Raw genomic sequence first — 27,440 nt, 5'->3', positions numbered from 1 at the left:
CCTTAACCCTATTCCCACGGAGGGGGGGGGGGGGGGGGGACGTTTCGCGTGATTACTTTTTTCTGCAACGCGTGATGCTCTCGCCGTGACATTTTATAACTTTTTTTTCTTTCAAGTATCGGGCAACTTTTGAGACCAAATTTGTCGCTCCCGGGCATACCGTTTTGAAGCCACGCCCCTTTGAAAAAAATTTGTCGACCCCAAAATTGCTCAAAAACATGATTTTTGTGTACAAACCCAATGTAAATTGTGTTTTTGCAATTAATGCATATAAAAATAAATATTTTTACTTTTAATGGCTGATGATTTTATCTGATTATGCTTTAAAAAGTTTCTGCGACAAATTTTGACGAAAAAAACCCAACAAAAACAAAAAGTAAAAAAAAGGGAAATACACAAGAAATTCAATAAACAATAAAATACATAAGAAATAATTATGAAGCCGAATTTTTGCTTCAATATTATTGTTGAGGATATTGAAAAGAATGTGTTCACCAAAAATTAGAAGTCTTGGAGCTTTATTCTTTTATTTATAGGCAAAAAAGTATTTTTGCATAAATTAGCATAAATTAATTGATATAAAAATACATAAATTAAAATTTGAAAAATCTAAGTATACAGTCTTGTTGATTACATTAAGGTTAAAGATACAAAACCAAAGACAATGCTACACTATAATCCCATTTTCTTTGCTCAAGTTTCCACTAATAAATAGTACAGTGTATTCATTCTGGTTAGTTTATCTGTTTGCGTTTGTTACATACTCAAAAAGCTGCATCACTTCGGTGATCCCTCGCATTTATCCCCAAGTTGAATTATCCTTCGGGTTTAAGTCAGGTCAAGTGTGTACGTGCGTGTCACACACAAACACACTGCTATTAGCTTCTGACCATTCAGCATTGAGAATTTAGGGTTTCTTGAGATTTCTATAGCTCAGTCAGTAGAGCACCGGGCTAGTAATCCGGAGGTCTCGGGTTCGAATCCCGATGGAAACTTCTTGACACAATGTTCCTGCACAATCAAGATTGCAACTATAAGGAACCGAAGGGAAAGTGCTAAGCCTACTTTCTGCTACAATATATTGAGTTATCTCATTTAAAAAAACTCATCTTCAACTCGAGTTTGTTGGAAATTTTTTCGCTTGTTTTTATGCCTCCGCCACGAAGTGGTGCCGGAGGCATTATGTTTTCGGGTTGTCCGTCCGTCCCTCCTGCCGTCCGTCCGTCCGTAATGAATTTTGTGGACAGCGTTACTAAAAAACCTTTTAAGGTATCCTAATGAAACTTGGCATGCATGTGTATTAGGGGTGAAATTGTGCCTATCAACTTTTGGGTGCACATGCTCAAGGTCAAAGGTCAAAAGGTCAAGGTCAAATGCGATTTGACCTATTTCACTATTTCCACCGTATCTATGCAATGCCTGAAGATATTTTCTTGAAACTTAGTGTATATAAGTATTACCCAATTAAGATTCTCTGGTGAAAGTTTGGGGTCATGAGGTCAAAGGTCAAAAGGTCAAGTAAACTATATCAACTTCATTTTTATGCCTCCGCCAAAGAAGTGGCCGGAGGCATTATGTTTTCGGGTCGTCCGTCCGTCCGTCCCGTTTTGTTTTTGTCGATATCTCAAGAACCGTGTGGTGGTTTTACATCAAACTTGGTATGAGGATATATCCTGGGGGGATAATACTTTGTTTGGATTTTAGGGTCACGGGGTCAAAGGTCAAAGGTCACAGGTTATTTTGTGAAAAAAAAGGTTGAAATTTCATGTTTTTCTCCATATCTCGCAAATCTTTCAAGGTATCTTTATGGAACTTAGTGTATATGCATGTACCGATGGGCAGTGATTACCTAGGGAAGTTGGGGGTCATGGGTCAAAGGTCAGGGGGTCAAAGGTCAAGGTCAACTCCTCAAAATATCACTACTTTCCTTATATTCATGCAATGCCTGAAGGATTTTTTTGTATCTTGATGTATGCATGTATTACCCAATATATATTCTGTGGGAAGTTTCTTGCCAAAAGGTCAAAGGTCAAGTGAAAGTGCTAAATTGCGCGTTTTCCTCCATATCTCGAAAGTAACTCAAGGTATCATCATAAAACTTACATATTTATGCATGTTCTACATAACAGTGATTCTCTTTGGAACTGTGAGGTCAAAGGTCAAAGGCCAGGTTTAGATAATACTACAGTGTATTTTACCATTTGATACTGAAATTATACTTTTTCTCAATACCTTGAAAATTACTCAATGCATAAACTTATAAAAGGGTCAAAAGTCAAAAATCATCAGTTCCCCAAATACCTGCACTCCGACGTTTTAATCATTCATCCAATTGAACCTAGTTCTAGGAAAGTGAACATTCAGCACATTTGTGGCAAACCTGTCATTTTAATATTTTGCCATTTGTGTGAAACTGTCATCACACATTGTCAAGACATTGTACTATACACCTATTAGGAGAACCATGCATTATGGCGGAGGCATACCAGTCGCCGTAGCGACATTTCTAGTTAAATGTGATTTTTCTTTTTGGAATAGAAATAGAAAATGAACTGCAGCTGCATACTATAATAAAGGCGGACACCTGGATCGTGTGTTAGAAAAAGGAAGTAAATGCCCAACAAACACTGCTTCGTAAAACGTGTTGATATTTATTGATAACAGTCTGTTCCTGAATAATGTCATGGCAGTAATATGAAAAGCAGCAATCTCAGGACAGCTAAATGTCTAACACAAAACTCTTGATGACGCATGAAAATATATGACACTCTAGTGACGATATTGATGATGTATATGATCGCCCTATTTTATCATTTTGTCATTTTTTTTTTATTACACGAGAGCTTTATTGTCTCAGTGTTGTATTTTCTTCTAATTCCATGATGAAAGCCTTAGACGCCGAAGTGCTAACAGTTGTATTGACACTTTATGAGCTGCTTGGCATAGTTTCTGTTCTCTTATCGAAAACGTTGGACATACATTGTAGATCGATAGCTGAGTCGTTACAAACTATTCAAAATGTAGTTTTTATAAATCGCTGTTGTGGATAAAGAAGCAATTACAACGAATCATGTCCCGTCAAAAATTACGCCGGTCGATTGTATATTGCTGTCCGCCACTGCGTGTAAATAAGATTATTCATGTGCACTTCCCCTTGAATTCATCGAAACTACCGGTATACAGTACAGTTGTACTTACACCGTGACTTAGTAAACAAAAGCTCATCTCGGGTACATCTCGCACACGACATTTGACTTTCGATCTCGTATCTCCTTCTGTTCTGCAAGCTTACGCGATAAGGCAGTAAGGCACGTTTATGGTCACATGCATCCTGCATGCTAACTCAATATTGCTGCTGTACAAATACATATTTCTACTCGTCTCGTGAAACATGGACTGTTGGTAGTTATCTGACTAATCGGATAAACTAAACATTGTTTTTAATACGGAAGACATTTAATTTTCGACTAAGTCATTATTCACATGATTAATTCCTCACTAACTAACGTTGACATCTTCCATTCATTCATTTGTTACCTTTTTTTCTAATGAAGATAAATGTAAGGCTCGACACTAACTTTTTTTGGTAGCCCGAACGGGCAACCAAACATTATAATTTTTCTTAAAAAGTGGTGACCCGACATCTATCTTTGGTGGCACCGGGCCATCTTGTCACTGCTATTGTCGAGCCTTTGCTTTCGATGTCTCTCTACCTTTGATCCTTAAAAAAAGTCATTTTCATCCCTGTCCAACATAGTTAAATAAAAGAAGACTAACAGTATCAATGATTTAGTCCAATCATTCATCTGAACTTCACCTCCTCTTATTATATATAACAGAGGTCCTATCTACGCCCGTAAACAACATTGTCGTAAGCTAACTTTTCATTTTTCAAATTTGTCTTGACCTATGTCAGTTTGATTTATCTGGTATTTATAAAGAATAAATATCATATAAATATGGCTTTGATTGCGAAAGTACAATGAACATATTAAAAGTACTGAACTGAACACTTGTTTGTCTTCTAGAATATACCGTCACTTAATCAGGCACTGAAATACGGCATTGAGAGCAACTGCCAACTGACTTATTTTTTTTTTTCGTAAAGTCCAAGAGGGCTGATGAGGAACAAAACAGTATAAGGCATTACAACCAATAAGTTGTCAATCTCTAGGGCAACAATAGCAATAAGTATAATTATGTATTTTAAAAAAAAAAACTCTATTACGGTAACAATACGCATGTTGTATTTGTACACGTATACTATAGTAGGCCTACTTATAGCCTTATCGTCTTCATCATTGGCAAAACTATCACTTTTTGGATATAATCTTTATCATAATAATAGGCCCTGTGCATAATGACCATGTTCATGATATAACTGATCTAAGGTTGTACTTGTATATAGTATACAATGCCCCTCCACAGATTCCTGAAATTTTGATACGCGGATCAAGGGGACATGGTGCACTGGGTAGACAATCTTATCCATGGATGTTCAGTATTATATCATGTACAGTGTACGGATGGTCTCAACAGTGAACGATAATCATCATAGTATCACATAAATTGTATTTTGCATTTGTGATCAAAGGTTAATTTCTGTACGATAATGCGTCAGTGAGTATGAGAACTATCTTGAACCTGACAAATTCGACTGATGGGTAATGAATGTAAAAATAATATCATTTTTTTTATCTTTTTTTTTTTTTTTTTAGTGATAAGTGCATCAAACGTATGTACATGGAGAACATATTAAACATTAGAAGTACATTATCTTATCACCTACCAGTATATCTGGTCTGCACAGTAGATTAATACAACACACAAACAAAAAGTTACTTATTATTTTTGTAACATGAACATGTCAAATAAAAAAAATGAAAGGTGTCCAATATCGAAAACAACATGGACAATGAACATCATTTCAGTGCAGCTGCATGCGACATGACAGTCGCAAGAAGTTCAGCGTATCGTCATTTACAAGAAAGTCAAATCTTTCCTCCCCCGAGTGATATTACTCATAAAATACTAATTTGAATGAACGACGATATACACGTGTATCATCGGACTGTCTATCACATATCAAGAATGTTGTCATGTACAATCAATATTTACTCCCGTTTCATCAAACCCCATCATCTCAACAGAGAAAGCAAACAAACAAGCGTATATCCGTTTTGGGAGTAACCAATTTCTGTCTCAGTTGAGAGAATGGGTCCATGGTGGGCCAATTGCACATACATTGTATTCTTTATCTGTTCAATTTCTACATGCCTTCATTTTGCATATAACATCTATTCTTTGATTCACAAAGGTTCGTGTCATATTCATGAAAAATGATAAACAAAAAGAAAGACGAAACGACAAACAACAACACGCAAAAAGCAATAATCATTTCGGTTTAGATTAATTTTGAGGCGAGGATAATAGAGCTGCTAGGTAGCAAGTGCACGACAGAAACTAATCATTTACAAGTCACTTTTTTTTTTCTTGGCATGATTGTGGCATGGTACAGACTCTTTCCCGCCACGCCGTCGGCAAATGTCAAATCCATGCCAGACGATGTGGCCTCCACGTACGCGAAGCCCCCAAGACTCGTCAGGTCGGCGTAATGGAACTTCAACCAGCTGGCCGGTACGTCCGCCTGGTGGGCCACGGAGGGGTCCACGACGTGCGCTGCGCCGATGACGAAGTATTCAACGGTGGAGTTATCTTCTCGGATGTGCTGGAGATTATGATCGTGACCGCAAAAGTAGGCATTGACGTCGTACTTGATGAGCAAGGGACGAAGCAGGTCTACCAGGCACTTCGTCGGGCCGTGCTCGGCGATCGACCACACGGGATAGTGTCCCCCAACGATCACGTACGTGTCATTTCTGGTGTTCTTCAGTTGATCCTCAATCCACAGCAGCTGGGCCTCCATCAACTTCTTTTCACTGGCTTGCGACGGTTGCTTGTGGATGTCCGCATCGTCGAGATCCATTCCTCCACACAGCATGATAGTGTCAATCAAGATAAAGGCCACCGTGTCACTGGTGTTGGGTATCTGGAAGCGCTCAGCGAAATAGAAGTCGGGAAACTGCCACCTTTCTGAGACATTGGAGTACTCGATCTGTGCCTGAACACTGCCATGGTAATCGTGGTTCCCAGCAACAACGTACCAGGGTACCTGTAGAGAATCGGCGGTGAACACGTTCTCAAAAGTCTCGTTGAAGCGGGGGTCGTCTACACTCTTTACGCCGTCGTAGTAAAAGTTGTCTCCCAGTGCCAATACAAACTTGGAGTCATAATTCGTCGCAATAACACCCATCTGCTTTGCAACATTGTATTCACACTCGGTGTAGTACGGAGCGCCGGGCTGGCCGCCCCAGTCGGCCAGCACGAGGTAGTTGAGAGCATTTTCCTTGCCGTAGTATACGGCGTTCTTACTCGTTGCTGGCAGCGCCTGGGCAAGGGCACAACAAGCACTCACAGCTACGACCCACAGAGACACACGAATGGCCCCCTTGGTTCCCATTTTGAGAACGATAATATTTTCAAGATTTATCTTTGGCTAAACGAATGGTCGATGGCAGGGGAAACTCGCAAAAACCTAAGCAGACGTTTTGATAGAATGGTATCTTTGCTGACTCCGATGGGCGGCGATACCGGCTGCACAGAGAATCAAGCAGGAGACAGTAGTGCGGCCTAACCTCGCAACAACACTGAGTTTTGTTGCTGAGCGGCTAGCAACATGATTTACATGCGTGCGCTTTTTGGTTACTCAGTACTAGTATGAGAAAGCTGCACGAGTATTGAATAATATTGTCATGTGATGTACCGTATATCATCAGGTGACCAAATAAAATTAGGCTCAATTCAGACGTTTTTTTTTTTAAACAAAATGCGACAGCTGCTTCCCAGTACAGTGTACACACTCACTCTAAATATTCTTTTTCGACTATTTTGTTCATAATTCTTATCTTTAGAAATAGCTATTCGTATCTGGACTGACTCGATGATATCAGTGACCCAAAGAGACACTTGAAATTGTGGAACAACATTTACGAAAATGAAGCATTGTAGACAACAACTAAAGACAGAGTCTATCATCTGCGCGCGTGTTTCCTCGTACGCCTCTGACCTTGTGCGGTAGGTCTGTGCTGTAATCACGAAGACCACCCATTTACAAAACATACGCTAGCTACGAAACTGAGGCGTTTTTTATGATTTGTATCCACATTTTACCCGAATTCTACCAATAACATGTAGAAGGCTGCAATGTACACCAGTTCTAGATCTTAACAAGCAAGTTAATGTGGTGCTCAGCTGTAGAACAACAATGTCACTGAAAGTGAGTAGACTCTTGACGCGTGACATCTAATTTACACAGTAAATTTAGTGAATAATGTCCAATGGCAATGGCAAATGTGTAAATTTACTGTGTGATACTGTGAATTTAATAGAATAGAAATCCTATGTGTGATCTGGACTGTGGGACAGTTTAAATATTCCAATTCAAACATCATCTATGATCTAATAGGTCCGTCCTATTTGTTAGAGCGGCTGTGTAGTATATTTAAGCTTGTTCACCATGTTCACTAGACTAGCTTGTTCACCATGTTCACTAGACATCTAGATCTAATTTACATCTTTGTTAACAGTAGGTGCCTATATTGTAACATTACAAGTTAGATTCTAGTAATAATATGTTAGATCTTACATCATGATCGTGATGATCGAAGCATGCTAACATTAACAATTAATACTTAAATTTCCACTAGGGTATTAAATTTGATTTATTTTTATACGCAAATCTCTGCTGGATCTCCCTGATCCCTGATGGAAGGTAAATTTATGCTTCCTGAAGGAAAAAAAAAAAAGAACCATTTCCTCTTGACCTAGCCTAGGTAAAAGAATCATTGAAACGCTGACTTCAATCCAGAATTACTAATGATTAATTTAATGCCTGTTGCAATGCCTTTCTGTATAGGAGTCTATCTGCATGAAAGCCTCTTAGTCTTGTACCAAGTGTAGGATCCTTCCTGATTTTGGAGTGTGGATGTTGGCAGCCCTGTGTTTGATGAATGGAAAAGAAAATTGGCAATTTAAATTTATGTACAGTCAAACCTGTCTACAGCGGCCACCCCATAAGGGAGATGAAAAAGTGGCCATTGTAGACAGGTGGCCACTATAGACAGGGTCATTACCATGGCCTTTCTCATGTGGGGAATTGCATTTAGTGGTCCGTATTAAATACCACAGGTGGTCACTATAGACGGTGATGGCTATAGACGGGTTTGACTGTACCGTGGTATTTATTTACCTAACAATACAGTGCATTTTACAATGTAATTGTGCTGAAAACAACAATATATGTAGTTTATAGTTTTTGTATTTTTTTTAATTAATTGATTCACAATGCAAACAATTGTATTCATCGCATTCGTGTAAACATAATTATTCTTGTAAAGACTCTCATACTCTCAGTCGGAGCTCAGCAGAGTTTAATAAGATCTTGCAAATCTTACAATGTTTGGTGGTCACAGAAGAAACTTCAGACAGCGGCCACCGTCCTGGGAGGAGGGTCCGTGCTCTTTGTGGGCATCGCCATTGCCAACGGCAACGAGAAGTTCTATCGAGACTTTGTGATGCCTTCCTTCAGACTGATAGACGGCGAGACATCTCACATCCTGGCAGTGAAGGCAGCAGCGTGGGGGTTGGTGCCTCGGAGCAGATACAAAGACCCCCCTCTACTGGTAGGTCACAGACAAGATATACAATATCAATATATCGTAAAATTTAAGAAGAAACATTTTTGTATGGTACAATTAATGAAATTATTTGCTCCTTGGTAATTTCAGTGAACTTTGCTGGAGGAATTCACTCTCGCCTATGACAGCACAAGCAGTGTTTATGAGAGTAGCAAAGTTGCATTATGTAGGCCCTATCATGTTTGTGAATTCCCCCTTCCCCAATTCATGTTGCTTATAATATCTGCAACAGATTGTTTGAAATATCTGGGATGGTTCTTACATATGACTCTATGATGCAAGGATTAACATTTTTAAGCTGCACGGGGTAAATTTGAGTTCCAGGCAGCACCTAGAAACAGAAATGAATAAAAGTTCTGTGTTTTGCAGTGTGGTAACATGAAGACATTGATCTTGACATAAAGTTTTGCTCCAATAACAGTTTTCATGGACATGGGGCAGTTGGAAAGAAAAGTACTGGTTTCCATATCACAGGAATTGCTGATATGCCAAACAGTTTGGTCAGAAAAATCTTAAGTTTAAAGATCTTCTGCCTGCCTTGACCACAACACCTGGTAATGATAAGATATTTAGAACGTATTTCATGGTCTTAATACAATGGTGATCGCGTGAATGATGCACTGCAGTCCCATACAGACATGTTTTGGTTTGTTTGTTCCTTGGTTGATACCCAGGCAAGTGAGGTGATGGGTCTGACATTCTCAAACCCAGTCGGCATGGCTGGAGGGTTTGACAAGCATGCGGAGGCCATGGACGGCCTGCTGAAGATGGGATTCGGCTTTGTTGAGGTGGGCAGTGTCACCCCTGAACCCCAGCCAGGAAACCCCAAACCGAGGGTCTTCAGGCTTCCAGAGGACAAGGCAGTTATAAACAGGTATCCCTCCTAAACTGCAGTGTTATTGTTGTTGTTGTCATTGTTGTTGTTGCTGTTGGTGCTGTTTGAGTTTGTTAGTCTGTTTGCTTTTTAAGTAAAAAAAAAAAAAGAAATATGCAAGCAAGAATCATTAGTGATGATTTGTGTAGAGGAGCTGTTGTGGCTGTGTGGATAGAAACACAGACCACCAATTATGAGGCGCCTCATTAAATTGACTTGGCAGCAGCATTTTGTGCCCCTGGGCATGGCACTTTATCCTCATTGCTTAGTACCCGTACTTTAGAAAGGACTTAAAGCCACCAGTCCTGCAGTCATTTGCATAAAAGCATTCATTGCTCTCTTTAGGGCTAAGCAAAACGAAAACACAATCCAATTCAATTCAATTTAATTTAGTAATCATCAACATCTTTTTGTATGTGATCTTTGACAGTTCAGTAATTCTTCATTTCTCTATTTTTGTTTTCATTGCAGTTAGTTTGCCTTTGCCTTCTATCTGCTGCTTTTCTTGTTTTATTGTTTGCATATTTCCCCTTTTATTTGCTTTATAAACCTACAAGTAATCCATCTAGTTCTCAGTGGTATGTGTCAGATTTTGTGGCCAGCCCGGCTACATATGTGATGCAACCTTATATAGAGAAACCGGACGTTGCTCACTTGTGCATCTGACAACTGTTTTTACCTTGATCAGCTTTATTTTTGTTGAGTTCAGTAGGATCCAATATTGGTCTTATTTGTTGGTGTTAGAGGGGGTTCTTTGGAGTTTTTTTAGGAAGTTTATATATATATTTTGTTGGAGGTGTGGTTTCAGTTTTTATTTTTAAATGAAAAACAGAATAATTTTTTCTATGTGAATTGTCTTTTACCCGTTGAGGATGAGTCCCGAGTATACTCAAGCAAGTGCTAATGGGAAATGCCTGTTGTAGCAAAATCAGCCCGTCCCTAAATGGGTTAATGTTATATAGTTACTTTCATGCGTTGGATAGAAATTTGTATGAAGATGTACACAGCAATCAAGGCTGAGCTCATTAGATTTTCGCTTTTGCTGATCCCATTCAAGTGCTTCTTTTGTGTAGAACAAAGGAGTTTGTGAGCCCATCAGCGCACAGTCTATTCATACCTCGCGCCTGATCGATATTTCGCATTGTTCAATGGCACATGTAGTTGACCGTGGAAAGGGGATACATAATTTGGCCTGCCGCAGCTGTGTCTCATTGCTAACTGTGCAGCCATAGTTGTCAGCTGTGGTTTCCACTGCTGAAGATCACATGAAAACTTTTGATGTGGAGCATCGTTACGACAGTAAACCAACACTTCCCCTACATGAAGTTATTGTATTTCAAAGCTTGATTTCTAGAAACGATGCAAACTGCGGCTGACAGGTTTCTTAAAGGTGTATAGTCCTGGCAGTGTAGAGGGCGCTATTGATGATACTGCTGATCACCGTTAGCATTGATGCGAAGATTACCAAAGTTGAGCTGTCATCAAGAGTAAAGTGCGTAGGTGTTGCTAAGTAACGTTGCCTTCGTTGTCTTCTCTGCGCATCACGCAGTCTGTAGTAATGCCAGGTGCGTGCATATGTGCTTGTTATTATGACATCACAAAAGAAGTTTGCTAAAGCTGTCATCCCCCTCAGCGGAATCATGAGCCGAACTGTGATCGGACCACTGACTACAGTGAATCAGACTTCTTCGGACTCGGGGAAGTGGGCCATAGCTTAACTCTTTATGTGCCACGTTCGCACGTCCGACTTAGTCGACGGCGTGCCAACTTCGCATATTCTGCTCAAACGCACTAATCCGCCTAATCCGATCGATAAATCGCCAAAGTGCCGCGGTACAATGAAAGCGTTTCTCGCGCTTCCTTTCCTCTCACGTATAGCTTGCATTTCATGTAGTGATTGACTATCAAGAGGTGTTCTCTACTGGATTTGAGAGTAATTCCTCAATTTCTGTCACTGTTTTGTGTGCAAAAGTCATACCTTTTCAGTAATGTAGCTACTGGTCATGTGAAAGAAAAACAATCATAGATTTGTCATACAATGATACATCAAAGCAAAGCTTGGTATTTTCTCTTCAATTTTACTCACTATTTGCCCCAGCTCAACAGAAATCTAAAGAAGTTACACAGACTTGAAAAACAGAATGTTTTCTCGAAGCATGAAACCGTTAGTGTCTCAGAATAATGTGGCACAAAGGGGGTTTCCACCATGGCACATGAAGAGTTAAGCACTAAAGAGGAGTCAATAGCGTAGGTCTCTATAGGAAACTTGCACCGTGTGCCCGCGTACACATTTGACTAAAACACCGGGACCATGCACCTTTAACTCTCCCCCGCCCCCTCCCTTTCTCTGTCTGGCCTCTCATTCCCCTATTTGAATAATTGATTCTGAACATTGTGTCATAACAAAACATTTAAATGCCACCTCAGTAGGCCAATGCCCATCTACAAATAGAGGAAATATTTGCAGTGATTGTTTTTGTGTGAGACATATTTGTTGTTTTACAACACTTAATTAGAATGTAGCTATTTGATTAGTCAATTGCCCATCACGTGACATTTAGTTAAAAGTTCCATTGCACCTGTGGCTGTCAGCCGTGCAATTTTGTTTGAGCAAAAATGGATAGCACATGGCTGACGTCACCCATTTCCATTGACTACTGTGTTAAACTCACGATTGACCCCAAAGTTTTTGTTCCATCGCACGGCTCTGATGTCACAATAAGCAAACATGTGCCGCGCGCAGTCAACAATTACAAGCACGCTGAAGTGCATACTTTTGTCACTCATTTTTGTAAACAACTTCAGCCGATCGGCTTTGTGTATGTCCACGTACGTGGTGACTGTGCTGTTTGAGGTGTTGTATAAAACAAATACATATGGTCTTTACTCGTGCAATGGACCAAGATTTCTCACTCTGTGAAAGATGAGGCGCACTATTCAACTTGGCTTTGCCTTGTTGAATAGAGCGCCTCTATCTTTCACCTCGTGCAAAATCTTGTACCATCGCACTCGTGACCATTCACTATTTGTATGTGATCGCTTGTCTTATTGATGCTTTACTTTTAACTCTGAGAATGTGTGTTTCTTTAATCACAGGTATGGCTTTAACAGTGTTGGACATGATGTGGTGCATGAAAGGCTCTTGAGAAGACTAAAGCAAGTCTCTGATAAAACCCAAGGTAATTTCCTTATATTAGAAAAGTATAAATAGATTTTAGTCTGTTATTACAATTGTATGTAGCACTAATACTTAATCTTTATTTTGTTTGTGTTTTTGTGTGTCATTTTTGTGTGTATAGATCAGAAACATACCAGGCAGAGTTAGTCATTCAGTATGAGATGGCATGTTTCTGTGCAGACACTTACCATCAGTAAAATTCATTGTGGACTTTGTACAGCTGCAAGGTGGAATAATGGATATAGTTCCTCATGACCTTTGCAAGTTCCATTGTTAGAGAGTTTGTTGATAGTGTGAAGCCAGAGAGTTTGATAACAATTTCCTGTAACAGGGCATTGATGTGTCACTCGTATCCTTGCAGTAGTTTTAAAGGGATGGTACAGTATTGGTGGAGATGGGAATTGGGCTTTTAACTTTTTGCGAGATACCAAGAAAACACTTATGATATAGTACAGAGCATACCATTTTAAGAGGAATTCAAAGTTTATATGATGAAAATCGGGTTTGGAATGACTGAAACATTCAAAAACAAAGTAAAATATATAAGCGATCGCAATAAAGTGTGGGTCCTACACTTTATTAGAATCGGACATTTTTGGATATCTCAGCCGTTTCAAAACCAATTTTCCTCAAATAAACGTTGAATTCCTTATAGAATTACATGCTCTTTCATATTTCATAAGAGGTTTCTCATTATCTCACCAAAAAATGTTAGAAACCTGAAATTAGGTCTCAACCAAAGCAGTACGATACCAGTCCTTTAATATGTCCCAGGGTAATGTCATGTGCTCAAGTATAATTGGCCCTGTGGTTAAGGATTAAACCTTCGGGGAATTTCTGTAGTGCTCAGTAATGTTTAAATTATGTTGAAATTTTCCTTTCTTCTTTCACTTTCTGTCACTCTTTTTCTCTCTTCTACTCTCACACAGCTGATCTATATCTATTTCTCTATGTCATTACTTTTCTTGGAAATGTTTATACCAGTTCAAGTAAAGAGTACACTGATTGATTTCTAATGTAGACGGTTAGGTAGACAAAAGTACAGTCAGTGTGGAAAATTGAAGGAGCTTCAAAACTCAATTGGGAAACCCTTTACTATGAAAGGTGTGTCATTTACATATATGACTGTTAAAAAAGACAACAAAACAAAACAAACAAATCAGATAGGCATGAAGAATATGACTGAGGACAATTTTCGTGTGGATGATTCAAATCAATAGTGTGTCCATTTTGCATTACAGCAATACTTCAGAAATCCATGTGCATTGATCTTTTGTATGCGTATTTTGTGTATAACAATCCAAAGGGAAAGGGCATTGTTGGAGTTCACCTCAGGAAGAACAAGATATTTATATGTCATTCTTATTCATTCAAATGCGTATTAAGCCGTTTAGGATGAGTCCAGAGTATACTCGGGCAAGTGTCTGTGGGAAATGCGTGTTTTAGCAAAATCAGATCCTCCTCAACGGGTTAACATAAATTTCTGTCCTGGGGAAAAGGGAGTCATAAGAGTTAACCATAATGTTCATCTTAATCTTTCTTCATGCATCTTAAATCCAAATGTATCCAGCTGAAAAGGGCATCGTGGGAGTTAATCTCGGGAAGAACAAGACCTCACTGGATGCGGTCCAGGACTACGTGAAGGGGGTCAGGAAACTAGGTTGCTTTGGAGATTTTCTGGTCATCAACGTGTCCAGTCCCAACACCCCCGGCCTGAGGTCCATGCAGGGAAGGCAACAGCTAGAGCAACTCGTAAAGCAGGTATGGATCACAGATAGGGGCGGATCCAGGAATTCTGTAAAGGGGTGGGGGGCACCTTTATAAAATTAGAGGGGGCGCACATGTCCTCTCCATTTTTTCCTTTTTCTTTCTTTTTGTTTTACTGAAAAAAAGGGGGTGCACGCCATGTGCAGCCTCGCCTGGATCCACTACTGAGATAGCCACTCCACTTAGTGCTGATGGAATTCCTTTCCAAGTTTTGGACCAGTCTTATAACTTTATGTTGCATTGTAGTTGACACAAGTTTTAAAAAATATGCCTTGCCAATCCAACTGATCCAGGAACATCTTGTTGGCAAGGGTGCATCTTTGTAGATGAGGTGAGCTTGATCAAACATTCACTTATATGCTTTGCCATTTCTCTTTATAGAAATTGTGGTTGGTTTGGTCCACAACAAAAATTAAAGATTGCATTCCCATTTTTTCCAAGTAGTTTGTCAAAAACATAAACATTTAAAGATAATAAAAAGTTTTGGTACCTCAAAAGTTTCCCTGAATTTCTGTGTTTCAGGTTAAAGTATCTATCATATAACTAACACTGTGAGACTTACTCGCCCCAAAGTGCTCTCATTTCTTAGTAATCATGCAATTAACTGCGACCAGCAGCCCCATACGCATAGCGACCAGCCGCCCCATACGCATAGCGTAATGGGGCTTCGCATTGTAGCATTCAGGATCATGACAGATTTAGTATCGCGGGTAAATATCAACTTAAAATCCACAAAATTCTTCAATTTGAAGACTTACCAATTAAGTTGAAGTCTTGAAAACAGGCTTCGGACAACGTTTGGTTCTGCCAATAGTCCCTTTCTGTTCGAATTGATGACTGAATGTGACTCTGTCGAGAGGACCTTGGGAGAGCTACATACACTGATTACTACGACCAGCGCATACGCACACATCACATGCGAACAAATTTCAAATCCATGAACGGATAAGATGTTTGTGTGCGCATGCGCTGGCCATCAATTCAGTGTAGCTCTCCCAAGGTCCTCTTGACCGAGTCACATTCAGTCATCAATTCGAACAGAACGGGACTATTGGCAAAACCAAACGTTGCCCAAAGCCTGTTTTTAATACTTCAGCTTAACTGGTAAGTCTTCAAATTGAAGAAATTTTTGGATTTTAAGTTGATATTTACCCGCGATACTAAATCTGTCATGATCCTGTAAGCTACAATGCGAAGCCCCATTTAGCTATGCGTATGGGGCTGCTGGTCGCAGTTAGCTACACAGTATGCGTATGGGGCTGCACGCTGCTGGTCGCAGTTATCTCGCACAATACGTGTACTACCTCGCCGCCGTCGTACGGCGGCGGCTCTGGTACGAAACCATTATTGAATGATTACTAAGACATGAGAGCACTTTGGGGCGAGTAAGTCTCACAGTGTTAGTTATATGAAAGGTACTTTAACCTGAAACACAAACTAAGACAAGGATATTCAGGGAAACTTTTGAGGTAATACCAAAACTTTATATTATCTTTAATATTACCATAAAGTTGAGACTTATGATGGGGTTGAAATCTCACTAAACTGGGCGAAGTCTGGTTATTATTTTTTTTCTTCATCTTAAGAGCCTTAGATCTCTGTCTACTTTCCTGATTGTACTGTTTAGGAAGAAGAGTCATGTAGCATTAACTTGATCATGCTTGCATATCTGTTATGTATAATATGATATTGCCCACCCCACAGTAAAGGAATGGAAGAAAACTTTGATGATGCTCAGAATCTGTGTGTATCTATGCCCCAGGAGTAATCTGCATGTCTCTGAGAGCAACACTTTGGAAGAAGTTGTTGCTCCGAGAGGGTTAAGGTTACACAAACAGAGTGAGCAGTTGCAGTGCAATACACTGTGTCTAATGCTGTGTACTAACTGTATTGGGCAGTGTAAGTGCAGTGTAACTAGTGTACTAAGTGTAGATGATGGATTGATTTCGGTTCTCCATCATAAATTGATCAGCAGCATCATGTGCCAATGTCTTCTTGGTTCTGTACAGGTGGTGGCTGCCAGAGACATTCTCCCCTGCTCGCCCAAGCCACCCGTCGTGGTGAAGATCTCTCCCGACCTCTCAGAGAAGGATAAGGAGGACATTGCTGCCGTTGTCATGGACAAGAAGGTGATGAGGTGAAGGGGTTGAAAAGGGTGAAGGGGGTGGGGATGGAGGGGAGAGTGCCATACCATTAGGTACATATCACAGGTTGTCTGCACCTTGCATGAGCTTTGCTCTCTTCGATAATAGTTGAGGGTGTGACAGATGAGTTTAAGCGCTGAGTGACTCAATACCAGTCAACAATATCTGTGTCATTTGAGGAAGGGTGATTATCAGTTGTCCTTTCTTCAAATTGCATCTGTGAGACAAACTGCCATCCATAGTGAGCACAGTGTCAAGTGCTGTGTATTTCTTCAACAAGTCTCTTTTAACTCTTCAAACATGGTTCATGATTTAGATTAATTTGTATACGTGCATTTTGTTAAACAATTCCAAGCACTGCGCTTCAGATATTGTAGTTTTCTATCTACATTTATGTAATCATTGATTTCCTTTTGTTTGATATTGTTCTAAATGCATTCACAGTTGCTTTGGATTTTTTATTTCTTTTTCATTGCCCCCCCCCCCCCCCCCAAAAAAAAAAAGAATAAAATAAAATGCACATATAATTTATTATGTTCTTTTAAACCAGTGTATATGTGTTCATATTTCTCCCTTTTTCATGTCTCTGATTTTTTTTTTTTCATGTCGGTCCTTTACTATCATTTGATGTATGCTGAAATTTATGATTCTCTGAGTTCATATTGCCATATTTTAATCAAATTTCATGAAAATCATTCCCATGGTACTTTTGTAGAATGGAGTTGGAGGCATCATAGTGACAAACACCACCATCAGCAGACCGGACACCCTCCAGGGAGTGCACAAGGGCGAGACAGGGGGGCTGAGTGGTACCCCTCTTAGGGAACTCTCCACAGCAACGGTCAGGGACATGTACAAACTGACAAAAGGTGAAGCAGCCTGTTCAGGACAGTTACCATAGCACAGAGTGTTTACAAGTTTTAAAGACACACAAAACATCTTTTTATGACCATCATAGCTTAGATGCAGTGATATGCAGTATCCATCAGATGAGATCAGTCCAAACTATGCCTTTTGTATTTTATTGTACTATCATGACTGATGTGTGTGTGTGTCTGCTCACACACATACACTTACACTGATAATCAGTTACATTTGAATTTCACTAAACAGGGCAATCACATGAAAATGAAAACTTAAAAATAATAATAATAATAATATTTCTAGTTGCCAGTATTGGTGTTGAGGACATGCAGCATTGTGCCTTGACAAAGTATTTGATGAGCCTTCTGCTTTTGACATTTTGAGAGTATCTTTGAATCAGTTAGTTGATGGTAGAGGTAATACAGCCTTACTTGGAGTTGTCAATGTTGTGTTTTCTTTCTTTTCTTTTCTTTTAACTACTTGTTGCATCTATAGTCAACAGATTAAAACAGATCTGACAGACGACACTAGAGAAAATGTGTATAGACTGTTATGTGTTTTATGTCATTGCTTTCAATTTCTCTCCACCTACACTGTTTACACTCTCATTTACATCATTGAAGGTCAATTGCCGATCATTGGAGTGGGCGGAATAAGCAATGGGCAACATGCATATGAGAAGATCAGAGCAGGTGCCTCTCTAGTTCAGCTGTACACCGCATTTGCATATGAGGGTCCTCCTCTTCCGGCCAAAATCAAAAGAGAATTGGAAGAATTACTGAAGTAAGTAATGAGTTGTTATTGTTGTTGTCATTGTTGTCGTCGTCCTCATCGTTGTCGTCGTTTGGTGTGTTGTTGTTGTTGTTGTTGTTTTTTTAAATGATATTGATATACAGTCTGATTCTTACAGCTGTTTGATTGATTGATTTTATTTCCGCAAACTAAAATATGTACATCACTTCATATTGTATATAATACAAAGAAATTAATCACAAAAGTACATGAAACTGTGACTGGATGGCCCTACTCAGCTCTGCCCTCGTGATGGAGCTGTTCTACTGAGGGGTCCAGAAGAAAACACACTTGGTACATCCGAAATTAACATACAAATTTTTATCGACATAAAACTACACAACACAAAATCTAAATAACATCCATGATTACACTTCAGTTATTCTGTTAGCTGTTTACTAGTATCCTCCAATAGTTGCAGTCTTGCTGGTCAGAGCAGAGCAACAGCCCTACAGGCATTAACGCTTGAGTTGTTTTTGTAGAAGCTGCATTAATTGTAGCTTATAATCATTGCCAATGTTTTATGGACACAGCACTATGGTGTATTTATTAAGGTACACAAAAGAAATACTGCATTTCATGATCTTATGATGCTTCATTGCATTGAGATATTTAATCAGTATCATTCTTCCGTGTGTGAATCAACACATTAGCTTTCAAATTTTTGCCAGTATGTGGATGTATCCTTTTTAATAATAACCTTGTCATGCAGACAAGGTCTTGCTTACTTACTTATTGACTGTTCAAATGCCCCAAGTCTAAGACTGCCAAGGGAGGTACATATATGCAGGGCTCGACAGTAGCAATGGTCCAATGGCCTGGGGTCACTAAAAATTGATGTTTTGCCACCAAATTTCCGAAAGGGTTATCCTTTGGTGCCCCAAACAGGCAGCTGAAATTGAAGATAAGATTTTGTATTTCCTTTTATTTCAGGCCACTTCATTTCTCTTCTTTCTTTTTTTTTTTCCTTCAAAATTTCAAACTCAAAGATTTTAATGGCTTGAAATGGTCATCAGAGAAAAATGTTAGTGTTGAGCCCTGATGTATGTGATGTACACGTTATATTAGCAGATGACTTGAATTGCAAGTGATGATACTAAATAGTGTTGTTACACATCCTCTCATGTATGTGAAATTATTTCTTTATGATCTTTCAGGAGGGACGGCTTTAATTCGGTGGCCGAGGCTGTGGGGGCAGACCACAGGTAGCAGACAGTGGGCGGGAGAGAGAGAGACCAGTCTCCGGAACGTCCGACGATACTGGTACTTAATGAACCATGGTTGCTATGTGATGTATTGGCAGTTGGTGGTGTGTCTGTGCCTCAGGATGTGCCTACTTTGCTACTATAAATGTTTGCTTATTTCGTCTCCATTGCTTCAGAATCAGTGCCAGTATTCAGGGTTTGCCATCATTAACAATGACATCATTAGGTTTTTCTAGTCTTTTATACTCCTGCATCCATTGCCAGGTCCACATGTATAATGATTTGAAACAAACCAAGAAACTAACCAATCAACAGACACACAAAGCAAATAAAACTGACTAGTACTGAATAACAGTACTATGTGTAGCCCAGTGAAATCTAATATGATTTCAGTCACATCAGCAGAGTCTGATGAGGTTTTTTTAGAAGTGGAAGTGGATGAAATGCTGTTTGAGTTTATATATCTGAGTGTGCAGTTTCTGGCTTATACAATGTGTGCTTCTGCTGACAAATGTACACAGCAAAATTAGCAGGAAAATATTGGGGAGTGCGGTTGTAGTCACAAAAGTTCAATGCTTTGTAAAGAGCAATAAAGCTCCTGGTGTGAGGGAAAACTGTATTCAGTATTACATAGGATCAGGTACATATTTCTTTTTGTAAGCTTTTCTTTTTTAAGCTTGAGCATATTCTCCCTGTTGTGTTGCATCAAAGGATGAATAAAATTCTGCAAGCCTTTACATTGTAGATGGGTGTAAACAGACAAAATAGTAGGATTTTTATTGTGATCCAAATACCGCAATTTTTTGCACCCATTCAAATGGAGACAAATATTGCACCGATTGCAGATCGGTATATTTTGTCAACCAAACTGGGCATGCCTGACATCTACTGAAATGATGACCCTTTCCCATGTGTTCTGCATGTGCTTTTGATGATGGGATAGAAGATACAGAGATTTTTGCTCTGCCATTCAGACACCCACTGCAGTGCAAATTATTGCGCTATTCCTAAAAAAAAAAAATTGTGATAATTTCACAATAATCTCAAGATCTTTTCTGATTTGGAGCATGACATTGATCACGCCAAATAATGAGATGTTTATGTCCACACTGGCAAAAATCTAGGGACAGGGATCGTGTTGCAGATCTCATGATTTGGATTCATTGAATTGCATCTGTGTGAATAGCACTACTGTATAACACTGAAAATTTAGAGGGCAAAGTGTCACAGACTGTGGCAACCAATTTGTGACATTCCTCCATTAGCAAAAGGCATGGTTTTGAATTGTGAGAAGGTGTGTTTTTGCTATTAACTCTATGGAAGTGAGACTGCATTAATAATCAGTATCATGATAGACTATATGACAGACCATGTGACAAAAAGGAACCAGCCTGTGATTTGAACCCATCACCGTCAACTTATTAATACCAGGCAGTGATGCTACCAGCTGAGCTGCAGCCAGTTTATGGCAGTGGCATTGTGAACGTGGAACAAATACCCCTATACAAAATTGATTCAGATCGATCAATGCAATATAGTGTATAGAGAGCTATAGCAGGAATATCTTTCTCTACTTGTACTCTCTCGAGACAAAAAAGAGTTGATGTCTTCATAGTAGCGTTTCAAATTATGCAGAGTAAAGTCACGTACTCATGAAGTAGATTATTTTGGTAAGAGCTGAAAGATCTGTTATATCTGAACGCATTATGTACTTGTCACAAAGTACAGGTATTCCTTCAAAATACATGTATTTTTGAAAAAAAGTTACACAGAAAAGACTACAGAATGATGGGAGACAAGACACATTTCAAATACCTTTAGCAGTTACACAGTATGTCCCAGTAGCATTGTACTGTCAAGGAGTATGACTCAGTTAAAATGTAAATCCTGGGTATGGTGTGGGAACTGTACTGGAATCAAACATTGTAGAATGTTTACTACTGTACATTGCTTTCATTTAACATGGCTACGTGGAGCAAGTCTGCACAGACTTTGCTTGTTTGTGCAAAAATGAAATGTCAATGGTTTGGATATAGGTACTTTGTCTTGCAGGGATCCATGTGGAAACACTGCCGCCACACCAGTATTATCTTTTTTGAAGCCGAGGTGAAATGAGTGAGACAAAGCATCAAGGTGAATAGAAGGGGACACAAGTAAAATTTCTTGCGCAAGCTTTGGAAGGTCCAATCTAATGTTAATCCAGTTAACATCTAAGATTCATATGTGGTGGTCTATAGATTATACATGTATTCTCTTGTGATTCCATCAGCCAGTTGGAAATCATCTTGTTGCAGTTCAGTCCAAGGGGTAACAAAGAAATGTCCAGATTAACCGCAGAAAGGAAACCGGAACTTTGTCAATCCTTTTATGCGATTGGCTGATATGCTGAAGGCCAATTAAGGTCAATTATACCAATGTGACAATAGGATTGGGGAAATACTGACAGACAGTTCGCCTGTAATGCAAACAGCTGTTCTTTTTGTATTTTAGAACAAGCCTAGGGCAAGCTTTCTGGGTGTAAGGACCAACCTTAGTTCTCACTGTGTGCATACAATTTGCATGTTTTAGCAAACCAGTCTATTAGAAAGCTGTGAAGTGGCACTGTATCAAGACTTACTAAATCTTATTTTTGAGGAAGAGTGCCTTGATGCTGGAACATAGGTGTACATCCATGTTTTAAGCCCTGAGCACTTGAACTGCTCATGGCTGAACCCACTCCCATGTCACTAAACCACCTTTGGCCACTGTTGCATTGTACACATATGGGGTGTGGGTTTGTGGAAATGTGCTTCTCCGCATGGTTTATATCATCCCTGTAGCACCATACTGTCCATTTTAATTTCCAATGGTGGTGCAAAATTAGCTGTTTCTTTCAGTGAAATGAGGTTGAGATTGCAAGAAATTTCTAGTTGATAAATGGTTAATATTTGAAATGCTTCTAGAAGGTAATCATGTTTGTTGGAAAACGGGATAATCTCTTTTATTTTTGTCAGTATGGTATGGTTTGTACACCAGCATACAAGATAATGCTTTGAAATATTAAAGGGAAACTTCCATTATATCTCGGTGTATGCCCGATACAGCGAGATTCCTGATATAACATGGTAATTTTGCAGGTCCCATTCCTTTTACATTCTTTTGTTATTAATCCCTGATATGGCAAGATACTCGATATAACAAGAAAATTTACAATGGTCCCAATCAGCTCGACCTGCTAAGTCTGTGTGATTTGGGGCACTCCCTTAACCCATTTAGGGTGAGCTGATTCTCATGTAACATACAAAATGTACATTTCTAATAGACATCTGCTGGAGTATACTCGGGACTAGTCTCGAACTTCTTCTCCATTGACAAGAGAACTTGTAAACCACCTTGATTTGGGTACTAAATGCACCTCATGAGATGCATGTAATACATGAGCATCTATCTCCCTGACTGCTTCTTGGAATTGACCTCATTTCAGTGTTTGACTGTTTTCTGTCTTGGCAATAGACACCACAAAGAAACAAAAGTGCATTTTGGCACCTCAGGGCACCTTTGAAGCAGGAAGGAACTTGTCACAATTTGCATTACATTTTATTTTTTTTAATTCCTGGTACACTGCTAATGTTAATAGTGCTGTGTTTCATCAATGTGATATGACAGAGCTACCTTTTCACCAACTACTTATGATCCAGAAGGAAATACGTTGTACATGTAGTTCTTTGTGAAAGATCTGAGGTTTAGTGGAAAGATACTGGCTGTACAAGTACAGTGTATAATGGATGTAATAATATGTCAGAGGGACAGTTACTGCAAGAGTCTTATTACAAATGTGATTCAACTGTGGTACTTTTGTAGGCTGGAATATTTTACGTTTTTATGTGCCCAGCATTTTTGACAAGAGCAAAATCATGACATAAATTGTACAATGTACACAATAAATGGCAGGACGTGACTATTACCATGTATATTTATGTGTAGTGTTGTTTGTTTGAGTGTGTGCCTTCCTGATTGTGAAGCATTGTACATGTATATGTAAAAAAAAAAAAAAAAAAAAAAAAAAAAAAAAAAAAAAAATGTAGGCCATTGCAAGACATACATGGCATTATTATTATTATTAAAAAAAAAAAAAGAAACGAAAAAAAAAAAAAAAAGCAGTGTAAAATGTGACTGGAACATACCAGGCTGAGTTTCCATTTAAATACTAATTCCCAGAATTTTGAGCTGGTACAGCAGACTCCCGTTATAATGAAGTCTTGGGACCGGCAGTTTTCTTTCATTATATCTAAATTTCGTTATAACTGAACAAATGAACAATAAAAACACATCGAGTGGATAGTGTTGCTGCCTGAATTTTTGCTTCTTTGTAACCGGAATTTTGTTATAACCATGTTCGTTATAATGGGAGTGCACTGTATACAATACAGCTGTACATAACTTCCTTGTTTCAATACTCCTCATGACACAGTGTGACACAAATTTTCAGAAACATCAATTACTGGTCTTGGAAAGAAATTCATCACTTTTTTATTGGCCTTGCCACAGAATGTCACAGAAAATTTGTTGATAAACAGACACAAGTACAGTTTTAATGCAGCACCCATTACTGCAACATTGACTTTAACTCTCTTTCTTTCTTTTTTTTTTTTTAAGTTTACACTAAATCGCAGACAAAACAATAATTGTAAGTATTGTTAATTACAAAATTATAACATAAAAGATATCACAGACATATTGAAGTGATCATGTCCAAGGCAGAGAAACCTCTTGGCTGAGATTGAAAGTTCCGAGTTCTCACTGTTACAAGCAAGTCATGCACAAATTTCAGGACGTAGTAAATGTAATTAATACAGTGTATATACTGTATGTCAAAAAAAAAAAAATTACAACAGTACCCTCCACAACGATGACTTAAAAAATAGTGAATTAATCCAAATACAATATCAGGGTATGAAACTATAACTCATTGCCCACATCTTACAGAAAACCCCTTCAATTTGCTTCAGTGGGCAAAGAGAAATGAGGAATTTTGTAGAGCATGTCAGGAATCTCTTCTCTCCAAGTTCTGTCTATTGTGTTCACACATTAATATGCAGTTCCAAGAGCATCCAAGTGCTAAACTTGGAAGAATCAGACTCATGACATGCTTTACAACAATCCACATTTCTCTGTGACCACTTAACCAAATTGAACGGGGTTGCAAACTAGAGCTAAGATGTTATATTTTAAGACCCTGAAGTAGCATGTAGATGGTTTAATCATATTGGGTGTTATCAATACGAAAATCCGATTGTAATTTTTTTTTTTTTTTGGAAATACTGTACAGTATGTACTTGTATGTGGGACGAGGCAAGCTTCTAAACATCACACATGCCCATGCACAGTTCCGTTTCTTCTTTGTCATGGAGACCTGGCAGAAAAGGGAGGATATGTGGCAATTGTACAAGCTTGGAAACATGATGGAAGAGTATGACTTGGTGAATACAATGTACTGTATACACCATCTGCAGGAAAGGGAAAGCTGTACACCTGTAGGATTGTACACATACGAAGATGCATACAAACACAGCCCATCTTGCACAGTCACACCAACCTCATATCATCATCTGACCTGTAACAAAATAGTGCAGTTCGACCAGCTCACCCCCACAAACAGCAAGAAAACCATGGCACCCAGATTCTCAGAGATGAGTTAGGATATCCACTGACGGTGCCACTGCCATGTTCAAATGGGGAGACAAGTTAAGTTTTCACAATTTTTTTTTTTACATGTTCTTAGTATTAAATCAAATGCTAACCATATCTTAGAATTCAAAACTGTGATTACACTTGTACTGTACTGCCTGCAAGGAAACTCGATATCGAGGTAGGATCTCTGTTGCATGAACATTTTAATATCTATCTCACAGAAACTTATTCTCATGAAAAAACATTGGAAAATGAGACGATAATTCAGAACTTGGCAGCAAAGTGTCCAACATACACATCTGCCTACAAGGAGAGTACATAGGGGCTCCTATGTGCTTGGAGTCATATACACAATTCCATGTATTAACTGCACTTGTTGAAAAAAAGATAAATGCTCATAGTAATGATGTAATGACAATTTTTATACAGCACATAAGACATGATACATTATCTCTTTGCTGTAATAGATGTGTGTGAAAGTAACAGAACAATCAAGAATACATGTATGTGTCATATCCATACCCATTATCTTATTTCTGGGCCAATTAGAAGCACAGTTGTGGAGGGTAATCAATGAAAATGGTAGTAGACACCTTATGTTACTAGTTTTTCTCCTTCATCTTGCCTATTGTACTGGGATCACCTTAATGGACCAAATAGAAGAGAACACAGTCATGATCAGATGATCTCACTAGACTGCAAAAAAACTGAAAGATGTATCATCTCTTCAAATGCATCTACAGAAACCTGCATTCTTTGTTTTCATGATGACCAGTATCTAGCAGCCATGCGCACATCTACAAGAGCTATCATTTGACCACTTGACGCACCAGTATTTGACAACCTGCGAATCACGAGGAAAGAGAAGAGCTATACCGCTGGGCTGACAGAGGCCTGGTGGCCTGGCACACCTACTACGTGTGTAGCAGTGGGCTCAAATAGCAGTACAGCCAAATAATGAAAACTGATCTCACACAGGACAAGGTCTATACCCTGGTAATCTTGACTGCTAACCATCACCAACTTGGCTGCCTGTATGTGGCAGTGACTTTTTCATTCCAAGTTTGCAACCGAGGATGACCACTCATCAAATTCAAATATCACAACCTGAAATATGCAAAAATGCCATTCTAGCACATCTGCCACAGACAACTTGATTAGTTGGAATTAGATTTTTGTTCTACATTTTTGGGCATTCTATGGATTTCACATACAAATTATGACATACAACCCAGCATAAGGTGATCTTGATGGGACTAAGGAAAATACGTCAACTTAAGCAATATTCAACTTCTGGGTGTAAAGAGGTATGACACACAAAAGGCTTTGAATGTAAGTTGGGACATTTAATTTTTGTCAACTTTGCGATTATTTTACATTGCAGGTCTCGGCTTACTTGGAGTTTACTGTAGGCCTGGTAATACAGCAGAGAGAGAGAGAGAAAAAAAATGAGATGACAGCAAGGTGGACAAAACACAATTCAAAACCATACAGTGTAAAGTTTGTGAGATGTAACACCACAACTTCTACTGTAACATTTGTGTCTATTACAATTCATGTGGATCTTTCCTAATTAATGCCTATACATTCATCAGTCAACAAAACTAAATGGATGTTCATCCTTTTCTTCTCTCTCTTTGTCTGGTAAGAATATCAAATGACTGACATCATCAACATCAGCAGGCAGGAATGGAAACATGTATGAGAAGCTCTCTACGAGTGAATTTCATGTGAGATATCCATCTGCTTAAAATGGTGAGGGAGCTTCTGGAAATAATTACAATTCCTAACCAATGTACAAGCTACATGCATACAATGAAGTGACATGAGAAATGATACAACACTGGCCCAGCAGGTCCTATGAGGATGAACTGCTGCCTTTCTTCTGCTTCTTCTTTTCTGCCTCTTCCTCTTTCTCCTTCTCGATCTCCGCTACGTACTTCTCAACTTCCGACACTTCGTACATCTGGGGAAGAAAATTACAGTAGACAGAGTATGAATGGTACCTGCTCGAAGTATACCATCTACAATGTATGATGGTTACAAATACATCATAGAGTACTGAAGTGTGATGTCATAGCCATTCATTGCCATAGAAACTGGTTCTAAACAACCTTACGTAGGTCGAATATCTGTGAATGCAATGACTGCCAACAATGGGATCATCACTTCAGTACTCTATACAGGGCT

General features: G+C 39.0%; 3 protein-coding genes across 4 annotated transcripts in view; 1 reads left to right on the top strand and 2 right to left on the bottom strand.

Annotated features, from left to right (window-relative positions):
- Nucleotides 1–2,631: 2,631 nt before the first annotated feature.
- On the bottom strand, nucleotides 2,632–6,731 carry LOC140232858 (tartrate-resistant acid phosphatase type 5-like). Its single transcript, XM_072312971.1, has one exon. The coding sequence runs from the start codon at nucleotides 6,518–6,520 to the stop codon at nucleotides 5,468–5,470; it is 1,053 nt and encodes a 350-aa protein (XP_072169072.1). The 5' UTR covers nucleotides 6,521–6,731; the 3' UTR covers nucleotides 2,632–5,467.
- Nucleotides 6,732–7,138: 407 nt separating this feature from the next.
- LOC140232814 (dihydroorotate dehydrogenase (quinone), mitochondrial-like) lies at nucleotides 7,139–19,584 on the top strand. Its single transcript, XM_072312930.1, has 9 exons — nucleotides 7,139–7,336; nucleotides 8,532–8,741; nucleotides 9,431–9,630; nucleotides 12,727–12,809; nucleotides 14,379–14,569; nucleotides 16,585–16,704; nucleotides 17,435–17,588; nucleotides 18,207–18,366; nucleotides 19,533–19,584. Exons 1-9 carry the CDS (start codon nucleotides 7,325–7,327, stop codon nucleotides 19,582–19,584), a joined length of 1,182 nt encoding a protein of 393 aa, XP_072169031.1. The 5' UTR covers nucleotides 7,139–7,324.
- Nucleotides 19,585–24,057: 4,473 nt separating this feature from the next.
- The window catches only part of LOC140232785 (proteasome subunit alpha type-7-like), a 93,001-nt gene continuing 89,618 nt past the window's right edge, over nucleotides 24,058–27,440 (bottom strand). For both annotated transcript variants that reach the window (XM_072312901.1, XM_072312900.1), the window contains one exon: nucleotides 24,058–27,216. In XM_072312901.1, the coding sequence (XP_072169002.1) occupies nucleotides 27,109–27,216 (108 nt within the window). In that variant the 3' untranslated portion in view covers nucleotides 24,058–27,108. The remainder of the gene's footprint in view (nucleotides 27,217–27,440) is intronic.

Source organism: Diadema setosum, chromosome 9 (genome assembly GCF_964275005.1).
Source record: "Diadema setosum chromosome 9, eeDiaSeto1, whole genome shotgun sequence".
NCBI classification, from domain to species: Eukaryota; Metazoa; Echinodermata; class Echinoidea; order Diadematoida; family Diadematidae; genus Diadema; species Diadema setosum.
The sequence above is the reverse complement of the archived record's forward strand: the minus strand, read 5'-3'. Positions and strand labels throughout refer to the sequence as shown.